Source organism: Amblyraja radiata, chromosome 6 (genome assembly GCF_010909765.2).
Source record: "Amblyraja radiata isolate CabotCenter1 chromosome 6, sAmbRad1.1.pri, whole genome shotgun sequence".
Taxonomy (NCBI): domain Eukaryota; kingdom Metazoa; phylum Chordata; class Chondrichthyes; order Rajiformes; family Rajidae; genus Amblyraja; species Amblyraja radiata.
In genome coordinates, this window is record NC_045961.1 from 25,387,019 (window position 1) to 25,397,949 (window position 10,931).

General features: G+C 39.0%; 1 protein-coding gene across 1 annotated transcript; it reads left to right on the forward strand.

Annotated features, from left to right (window-relative positions):
• Positions 1-1,503: 1,503 nt before the first annotated feature.
• On the forward strand, positions 1,504-10,349 carry LOC116974701 (collagenase 3-like). Its single transcript, XM_033023421.1, has 9 exons — positions 1,504-1,727; positions 2,606-2,754; positions 4,788-4,913; positions 5,373-5,534; positions 7,234-7,348; positions 8,411-8,544; positions 8,801-8,960; positions 9,172-9,275; positions 10,249-10,349. Exons 1-9 carry the CDS (start codon positions 1,519-1,521, stop codon positions 10,347-10,349), a joined length of 1,260 nt encoding a protein of 419 aa, XP_032879312.1. The 5' UTR covers positions 1,504-1,518.
• Positions 10,350-10,931: the final 582 nt, after the last annotated feature.

A 10,931-nucleotide genomic window follows, 5' to 3' on the forward strand; every position in this document is an offset into this window, starting at 1 on the left:
GCCGACTCGGTGGGCCGAAGGGCCTGTTTCCGTACGGTATCTCTAAACTAAACTAAATAAACTTAAGTTCTTTCCTATTTTTAGATTGTTCAGAATGCAGGTTATGGCTAAAAAGTGTATGTCTCTGTTATATTGGCTTCAAATGGGAGCAAATTCCATAAAACTTGACAAAAGTCCAATTGCCCAATTGTGATATTTATATCTCGTACCTTCCAATTTGCTTGACCACATCTTCTACTATATTCTCAAAATACCACCTGGGTTAGATAAAGCTGAAGCATGGCCAGTCTAGAGCTTCAGGAATAAATGAAATAAATCTAATCTCAAGATTAGAAACTGATAAATGTGCAGTAACTGTCCAATACAATTTGGAGAGAGTCAAGGATCAGGGACAAGAAACACTATGCCCTTGGGCCAACTCGGCCAAGCCCTCCTACCACATGGGGATCCAGGTATCCAGCTGCACCCAACAAACCTGGGCTGAGGCCACTGAAAGGGAAAGTTTTCAAGAGAGAGTTAGACTGGATGTTTTCAAGAGAGAGTTAGATTTAGCTCTTAGGACTAAAGGGATAAAGGGATATGGGGAAACAGCAGGAATGGGGTAGTGATTTTAGATGATCAGCCATGATCATATTGAATGGTGGTGCTGGCTCGAAGGGCCTAATGGCCTACTCCTGCTCCTATTTTTCTATGCTTTTATGTTTCTATGAAAGGGGAAGTTGCCGACTTTCATGTGATTACGCTCCCTGTGGCATACAAGGGAAGTAATTGACCAGTGTTGAGGTAAAGTCTGAATGCTCATATACCTGAAACATTAAAGCAATTTCTCTCTCCACTGAGTAATTCCTGAACTTTCTATTTTATTTCAGAATTTCAGTGCCTGATGTGTTTTGATTATCAATTAATTACATTGTGTTGGTGCTGTGATGAAAGTTCATTTTGACAACAAAATTTTACAAATGTTTGATTGACTCAAATGTAACATTCAATGGCCACTGGGCTTATTTATTCTCAAAAATACATGGAAGATTTACAAATATTGAATGAGGAAATGGAAGCACGTCCTTAAATAGACATCCTGGCAGACCTTAACCAGCCGTTATACAGCTGTGGTTAGCTCTTAATCACATCTGAATCATCCTGTAATTAGCAGAGCACTATACAAACCATAGTATAAAAGCTAGAAGGAAAATCCAGGAAACATAAGTGTCCTGAATATCCTTCAGTTGAGAAGAGAAAGATGAAGTATTTTTGGTCTCCAGTTTTATTTGCTTTAGTTCATGTAACATGTACTTCTGCTATTCCGCGACTTTTCGAAGCTGAGAAATATGAGAAGGATCGGCAGTTGGCTGAGGTATGTACAGAATGCAAGTAACAATATGCTGTGAAATACATTTTCTAGTATAATACATTTTATTTTTCCTAAGAGGTAAAGGCAACATTAACAATGCTAAAACTTTTGTTTTGAAGACTTACCTGAACCAATTCTACAAGCTTGAAGATCACTCAACACAAATCATGGGAAAGTCAAAAACCTACAGAGCATCAGGTTTATTATTAGAGAAGATTAGGAAAATGCAAGAATATTTTGGCCTGAGAGTAACTGGCTCTCTAGATGCTGAAACTCTGGGAGTCATGGAAAAGCCTCGATGTGGAGTTCCTGACGTTGCTGAATATAATCACTTCCCAAGAAAACTGAAATGGAAACAGAATAAGTTAACATACAGGTAAACTTCTGCACAGTACATCTCACCAACAATTCAGTGTTTGGTTGGGCTAAACACTGTTAGTAGGATAACAGTATACAATTGTATTGGTACTCCATTCATCTTAGAAATTTAGGTGATTAACTGAGAAGTCTTAAACTGAAAATTTACAGAATGTTTTGATTGATTCAAATTGATTTACAGTTTTCATTGTGCAAACAGCATCACACCCTTAGTCTGCTTGTAATTTTAAAGAACTTGTGAATTAATGTACCAGTTGAATATTGACCTTATTATAGATAATTGGACTTGTAATTATGTTTAGATAATCTACAAATGGCAAAATAGTTAATAATGCAATGCCATTCAATATGTTTTGAAAGGGATTATTTTAAACTGTGTAGAAAGGGATTGCAGATGTTGGCATAAACCGAAGATAGACACAAAGTGCTGGAGTAACTCAAAGGATCATGCGGCATTCCGGAAGTTTTATTCATGACAATTTATGTTATATCCAGAGATTTAAAAAAAATTCAGGTCCTTTTTCAATCTCCGTAATTCAATCATTTAAAAAATAAAATTCTACATCTTTCCCGTTTGAGCTTGTTTAATTATTCAATTTAATGCTCCTTCTCTTTTATTTCTGTTTGTTTTTCAATCTTTCAATCATGTTGTTGAAGAATATAGATGTTATATCCTTATATTCCCTATGGCTTAAGATACTCTATTTGTCAAACCCAGCTTAAGGTTCCAACAATTTGTGGCATAAGAAATCTTTGTTGAAGAGAACAAGATGAGTTTAACTGGTGCATACTATACGCTGAGAAAAGTCCTACTCCAGTAAGGTTTGATCAATTGTATTCAGTACAAATTCTTACTTTGTGCTTTCTTTATTAAAGAATTATAAACTATACGCCGGATCTTTCACATGATGAGGTGCACATGGCAATAGAGAAAGCTTTGAAGGTTTGGAGTGATGTCACGCCTTTGGAATTCAGCAGAATTAATGAGGGACAAGCTGATATCATGATCACATTTGGGGCTAGAGGTATGAACAGATTTATTTTAAGTTGTTGCTTTTTTAGTATAAATGTTGATGTCCAAAGTTCTTTAGACTTTACTTTTAATACCTTGGTCTTTAGAGATACAGCAAGGAAACAGGGCCTTCAGCCCTTGCTGACCAACGATCACCGTATACTAATACTATCCTACACACTAGGGACAATTTACAATTTGACCAATTTACAAATTAACCCAAACACCTGTACATTTTTGGAGTGTGGGAGGAAACAGAAGCACCTGGAGAAAACCCACGTGGTCAAGGGGAGAAAGTACAAACTTTGTACGGACAGCATCCGTAGGCAGGATCGATCCCGGGTCTAAAGCGCTGTAAGGCAGCAACTCTGCCGCTATGCCATTGTGCCGCCCAAACTAATAGAACTTTTTTGAGGAAATACAATATGCACAAGCAACGCAAATAATTAAAATGCTTCAAAAAGATATCATGATCCGATGAATATTTCAAGTCGTAGACTGTTCATAATCATGATAGTGGAAGGAAACACAGACATTATTATTATTTATAATATGTGGTAAATAGTGGTTGATTCATAAACTAATAGATTTAAACTTATGTCTCTCAGTCGATGACCCCCATTCTGGGCCATTGGTCTCGAGATGTAACTTTAAATCTCATCATGTCAGTTCGAGAAATTGAATCACGACAATGCAATTAATGTGAAACTTTTAAAAAGCTTGTCTTAGAAATAGTATGCATGAAACTACTGCTTGTTAGAAAAATACAATGTTCATGAATGCTCTTTAGGTAATGAATGTTGGTGTCCTTACCTAGTCTGATTTGTATGTGACTCCAGACCCACTAATGCAGTTGGCTCTTAATTATCTCCTCAGTTCAGGTGGTGTCCAAATTCTATACATCAATCAATTAAAATATATATCTGATTATTTATTTGGTGGTACAAATTTCCCATTTACTCTGTATTGTTAAAGATGAGATGGGTTCCGCACTCCAGAAATACTGCCCTGTAGGATCCTATATTCAATAACAGACTGGGGCTAAGGATGCAAATGTCTCTTGCATTGTAACAGTTTGTCCATCAGCTTAAAATAAGAGTAAAATGGAACCAGTGCTTCTCATTTCTCCTCAAACCAACTGTGCTAAATAGTCAATGGTCTGTTGGTACCTCTCATGATTATGAATGAAGTTCAGCTGTGGTGCACCAGAGAGCAGCTGGTGACAGTGCAACAAGACAGGAGACAGAGAAGCAGAACTTAATTCTGGTCATAATATGTATATGATGTTCATATACAATCTGTTGCATATGTACAACATACAACATATACAACATAGTTTTTAGGGAGAAATAAGGAGAGCCATCCAAATATGCCCCATCCAGTTTTTTCTAGGGACACAAAAGGCTTTAAAATTGATTTCCATAGGGTCAAGAATAGCAGAAATTTCCCTTCTGACTCCATAAAGGGCCTGTCCCACTTAGGCGACTCTTTAGGCGACTGCCAGGGACTAGTTTTAATGGAAATCAGCTACGACACCCGGCGACAACCGACGACAGCACCTACGACAGCAAAAATTGTCGCCACTCTCGCTGAAAAATTTTCAACATGTTGAAAATTTTGCTGAAGTCGCCTGTAGTCGCCCAAAAAATCGCTTAAGTGGGACAGGCCCTTTAGTATAGGACTTTCTGGATTAATGGACTCCTATTCATATTCATGTTCACAACCCTCCACACACACAAAAATAGTTTTATGTTACTGAATATTGCAGTGACCTTAAGATTGAGATCTCCAGTGAGATGCCCTGATAGTTCCGGTAGGTCATGCGCAGCATGGTCAAGAGGTCTCACTTCCTATGGAACAGGAAGCTGGCTGCGAGGATTTTCATGTGTTTAAAACATATCCTTATGTGATTGGTGGGGAGATAATGGGAGAAGTTATTATTTTTTTTAAATTTGTTTAACTCATCATTTCTAACACTTTGCATACAGTAAGCCATTCACAGCTTCCAAAATTGTTTTTTCATGCATTTTTTTGCATTATTTCCAGAACATGGAGACAATTATCCATTTGATGGACCAAATAGCATACTGGCCCATGCTTTTCCTCCAGGTGAAGGTATTGGAGGGGACGCTCACTTTGATGAAGATGAAGAATGGACAATGGGATCAAATGGTAAAACAATTGACTAATATTATTAACATAATAATCATTGGTAAAAATGAGCTTTGACCAATAAGGTTTTTTTCTGTAAAAGTGCAGCTAAGTTGTTAGGTAGCAAAATTAATCTTTAAAAAAATATTTTCCTTGGAATTCTTGTTGTAAACTTTTTTTTTTTCTGGTGGAGATTTAATTACAAAGAATCATTTTATTCATCGTCGCTCTGAAATGTAATTAGATTGTAAGTTGTTAAAGCTCCTCACCATGAACATACTAATTCAACCCATTAACAGATAAAATGTACTAATACACATTTTCAGCATGTCTGAGGAAAAAAATAAAGATTCTTTGAAACTTATTACTGCTATATTCCATGCTGTTAATACTTCATTGTTTGGACATTGGTTGATAATCATTTTAAATATCCATCAGAGAAGGTTTTAAATTTGCCATCTTGTAATCCTTTTACCTTAGGGTACAATCTTTTTATTGTGGCTGCCCATGAATTTGGCCATGCATTGGGACTGGCTCACTCTCAAGATCCCGGTGCATTGATGTACCCAATATACGTATACACATCGATGAAACGGTTCCGTCTCGCACGTGATGACGTTAATGGAATCCAAGCTCTATATGGTAAGTTTAAGTATCAAATAAATGCTGAACTATTCCTGCCTTAGTAATCAGTGATGATGTAGATAGTTTAAGCACTGTTTAGTTTTGTTTATTGTCACGTGTATGAGGTACAGTGAAAAGCTTCTGGTACACTGCCAGTGTAATGAATATACTTTGATAGTTGTTTGTCCAGAATACAAAAAATTGCCATAAATTAACATTTTAAAGTTTGAATGTGTTGTGTCTCACCTTTATCTATTGGGCCTTTGAATTAAATGCAAATTAGAACATTCGGAAGTTTCAGTGTTTGTACCTTTATCAGCTACGTAGATTGCGTAACGGAGATCAGGAAGAAATATCTACAGTTTATTGAACTGACCTGGTGATGAGTGGTCTTTGTAATTGTGGACATCAATTAATTGTGCTATTAAGTAGAAGGACACAATCATGCACACTCTTGTAATAAAGGAGGAGTATCGCAAATGGCCAAGAGATGATGGCATGGGTACTTGTATAAGCCCAAATGTCCATTAATCCAGTTAATCAAGATTGGAAGCAATAAACCAGTTTGTTTTACAATTATACTTCCCTGATTTAATGATGTTATTCAGTACAGGTGCACAACCTTTTATCCGAAGATCCAAATAACGAAAACCTCCGAATAGCGGACATTTTTTCGGTCCTTGAAGAAAGGTCCTTGAAAACGTTCACCGAGGGCGGCCCGCAGAGGTGACAGCGGAACCGCCGGTCGGTCCTCCAACAAAGGGGAACTAAATCCCCATTCATAAAAGAGAAGGTGAGAGTATATTGGGTGAGTGTATATTGCGCGGGAGGGTAGGAATCATTGTAAATCATTGCTTAAATGTTAGTCAGTTAGTTTGGTGGGCTTTTGGGGGGAACTTTAATTCTTAGTCCCCTACCTGGTCGGAGAAGCGGGGAGCGGGCAATGCCTTGCCGGGTCGCCGTGCAGTAAGCTCCGGACCGCTGTGCCGCGGCTCCCAACATCGTGGAGCTGGGGCTGTGGCCGGCTGCGCTGGATTTGGATTTGTAGCGCCGCGCAGCCAGGGGTAGAGTTCGCCGTGGTCGGAGCTACAACCGGTGCCGCCCGTGGCCGGACCACCGCAGCCCCAGCTCCACGATGTTGGGAGCCGCGGCCCACAGCGGTCCGGGCTGCGGTGGTCCAGCCACGGGCGGCGCCGGTTGTAGCTCCGACCACGGCGAACTCTACCCCTGGCTGCGCGGCGCTACAAATCCAAATCCAGCGCAGCCGGCCACAGCCCCAGCTCTGTGATGTGGGAGCCGCGGCACAGTACTGCACGGCGACCCGGAAAGGCATTGCCCGCTCCCCGCCTCTCTGACCAGGTAGGGGACTAAGAATTAAAGTTCCCCCCTTCACCCCCACCACATAAAATCCCTCCAAATTTACTGACTAACATTTAAGCAATGATTTACAATGATTCCCCGGTCTCCGGGGAGGAGGCAGCCGCTCCAGACTTTCCAAGCCGCCAGCGCTACCTACCTAATCTACGCTAAAAATCTTCCATTCCGAAACCCGAAAATGTCCGATATCCGAAATGTGTCTGGTCCCAAGGCTTTCGGATAAAAGGTTGTGTACCTGTACTACATAAGCTGTTGACTATTGTTTCCCATGCTTTCTTCACTGCCTGCTGTACCTGCATATTCCACATTATTTACAATATGTTTATTTACTTTTCACAAGGTTCATCAAATGAGGTGCATCCACCACCAGCAGAAACGCCTGATATCTGTGATCCTTACTTGTATTTTGATGCTGTTGCTAGTCTTCGTGGAGAAACATTATATTTTAAGGACCGGTATGAAATTTGCAAAATATCTGAGAACAGTGCTTTTAATAACATTAATATAGGACTGCACCCTGCCTTATACAAGATCTGTTCAGTAGTCTGATGAAAATGAGGAAGAAGCTGTTCCTGAATCTGGTGGTGTATGCTTTCAGACTTATGTATCTTCTGCCTGATGGGAGAGGGGAATAGAGGGAATGATGGGGTGAAAAGGAAATGTTCTCAAGGCAGTGTGAAATGTAGGTGAAGTCGAAGTGGGGAGACTGATCTGTGCGATGGACTGGGCTACATCCACGACTCTCTTTAATTTCTTGCCGTTTTGGGCAGAGCAGTTGCCAAACCTAGCTGTGATGCATCCTAACAGGATGCTTTCTAAGGTGCAACTGTAGAATCCGGGAAGTGTCCATGACCTTTCTTTGTCATCTGGAGAATAAAAGCATTGGTGTGCTTTCTTGACCGTAGCTTCAATGTGGGTGGTTGATCCAGGACAAATTGTCAGTGACATTTATGCATAGGAACTTGAAGCTGTTGCCCATTTCCATTTTGGTACCATTGATGCTGATTGGGATGTCTACTCCACCTCATATCTTGAGTCAGTAACTAGTTAGACTAGCCAATAACTATTTTGTGGAAGTAGGTGCTGATTCAAATCAGGGTAAAGTAGGTTGATGGACAGTACGGGCCGCTTCTGTTCCAGTTCTTCTTATGCTCAACAGAAGAAGCAATGGAAACCGGTCCAGCCTTATTATCCTGGGGCAGTGAATGGGGACAGGGAGAAATGACAAGCTGACTACTATAACCTGACTACCTCTCAGAGACCTCTGCACCCAGGGAAATGTTTTTTTAACTGCATTTGATTTTGTAATGTAGAAATGATATTCATTTATGGAATGCATCACTTACCAGTTTTAATATCAGTATGTCAAGTAGTTAAAATAATATATTATTTGAAATTATTTGTCGATGTTGTGTTAAATAGACAGTCAAATATAACATATATGGAGGAACATGCCAATGTTGTATTTCTCAGTTGGGCTACTTACACATTCTGATCATTTTTTGTTATTTTACTAGGTTTTTCTGGAGGAGATATCCACATCAATCTACTAGTGAGCTTGTTTTAATTAAATCATTTTGGCCAAAGCTTCCTGCCAGGATTCATGCTGCGTACGAAAATCAAAAAAATGGTTTACTCATTGTTATTAAAGGTGAGCCCTGTTTCTTTTCCTTACTGAGGACAGTGTTAAGGACAGTGAACTATCAATAGACAGAGGCATCATAAGTACTTTTGCAGAATTGCCTGATTTGCAAAAAGCCATCAGCGAGAGAGCACACAGTCAGGGGAGGCTTGGGAACTGGTGACTGTCTTCCATCCTGTTGAGAAGCTGCCCTCTGGAGGAGTTATTTAAAAGGGAAAACTTTTGCTGATATGCAGATACCAACATGTGTCCTGTAATCCAATAGGAATGAAATACTGGGCCATCGACGGCTACACCATCATGCCGGGATATCCAAAGTCCATCTACAAATTTGGTATTCCAAAATACATCAGGAAAATAGATGCCACTGTTCATATTGGGAAGACTTCAAAGACATTATTCTTTGCAAGAGGCCAGTACTGGAGGTAATGGTTTGTTGTATAAAAAAACATTTATGCAAATACTTTAGCCTGAATGTAACATTACCTGGCACCTGTTTTGGGCTATTGTTACTATTGTTACACACCTGTTATGTAGGTCAATTCTGTGATTTTTGTTTTTCAAGATTATGTAGAGTCCAGTGTCTAGATGTTTTGTTTGATAGTGCATCCCTTCACTTATCTTTTTGTCTTTTAGCTATGATGAAGTGAAACAGAGGATGGATGAAGGTTACCCACGACGGATGGTGGATGACTGGCCAGGAGTCCCTTCCAAGCTGGATGCAGCAGTTGAACGTAATGGTAAATTTAGACACAAATATTATTTTCATACATTGAGATTTTGAAGTGTTGGTGTTTTTTTAAATTTCAGTTACAAAAGCTGCATTTGACCACCTCTGCAATGAAAATCTACACCTGTCAAAGTGGTGAAATGATGAACCAGGCACCTACATCTACATTTAATTCAAATGTTCACAGATCAATATTTTTAGTTAAAGAAACATTGCACTCAGCTTCTTCAACATCACTTAATTAATCTGATGATCTTTAAACTTCCAGATTAACCCCTGGTCTATACAGTGATGTGATTTAAGCAGAGCAGTATTGTGGTCAGTGCAATTCAATTGGATTCTGATTTATGGGCAAACATGTCATATATTCATATAGGTAGATACAAGGACCTGCAGTTGCTGGTTTACAAAAAAAGGCACAAAGTACTGGAGTAACTCCGCGGGTCAGGCAGCATCTTGGGACAATATGGATAGGTGACAGTTTCCGAGAAAAATTATGCAATTAGCACCCGCTGAGTTTCTCCAGCATTATTGTCTACCTTCGATTTTTCCAGCATCTTAAACAAATAGCCATTCATGTCACTTCTTTGGTGTTTCTTAACATCATGGCTCAGGTGAAACCCTCACATTTACTTGCCATTTCTGATTAATCTCTGCTGATTTTATTGCCCCTCCCACTTTGATGTCATCTTCAAATTCAAGCATTGCACTGTTTCTAAAACAAAGTTATAATGCAAATTTGAAACCATATTTCTTCAACACCAATGATCCAAGCACATCACACAGAGACACCCCATACTACTCTTTTCAGTTAGTATCATTCATAACTTATACAGATTTTCTAAGATGCATAAGGACCAAAATATATTTTGCTAAAAACTGTTAAAAATGTGAATGCAGAAATACAAATGCATATCTGGAGAACATTGTTTGAAACTGATTGTGTGACCTCACTTGAATGTTATCTATTATATGTTTTGCAGGATATATTTACTTCTTCTCTAAATCATCTCAGTTCATCTTCAACCCAAGTGAGCAACGTGTCTTTGCAATACAAAGAATCAATTCACTGTTGGGATGTTAAATTTCTCGACGTATCAAGCTGTGTCAAATAATCTAATTCGAGCATCTTTGCAAGAGGCGATTTATTGGGTCTGCACTAGTATAAAATCGAACAACAAACCAGAATATAATTTAAAATGCCTCGCCGTGTAGCCTACTTGTACGACATAAATTAAAAACTGATAATCTGGCATCCTTGGAATATTGGTGGGGTGGACCCACAGATTTTCTGAATTATTAAAATGTTACCCCTACTAATAACCCAACACAATTTCATTTCACATTTTCTTTTGAACCCAACACATTTTTCCAGTGAATATAATAAGCTTAATGTGAGAAAAAGAGTTCTGTTGAGTTCAGCTCATCTGTTTCAAATGGATAACCAGGTTTAGTGTAACGATGAGTGATCCTGAAGTTGAATCATCAGGAGATCTGAAAACTTGGATACCAAATGATCAGTGTTTTACTTTGGTGTTGTGTTGAAAAAAGAATACAATCTTGTTTACATCATAACTGTTTGAATAGAAACATAGAAACAAAGAAAATAAGTGCAGGAGTAGGCCATTCATCCCTTCGAGCCAGCACCGCCATTCAATATGATCAT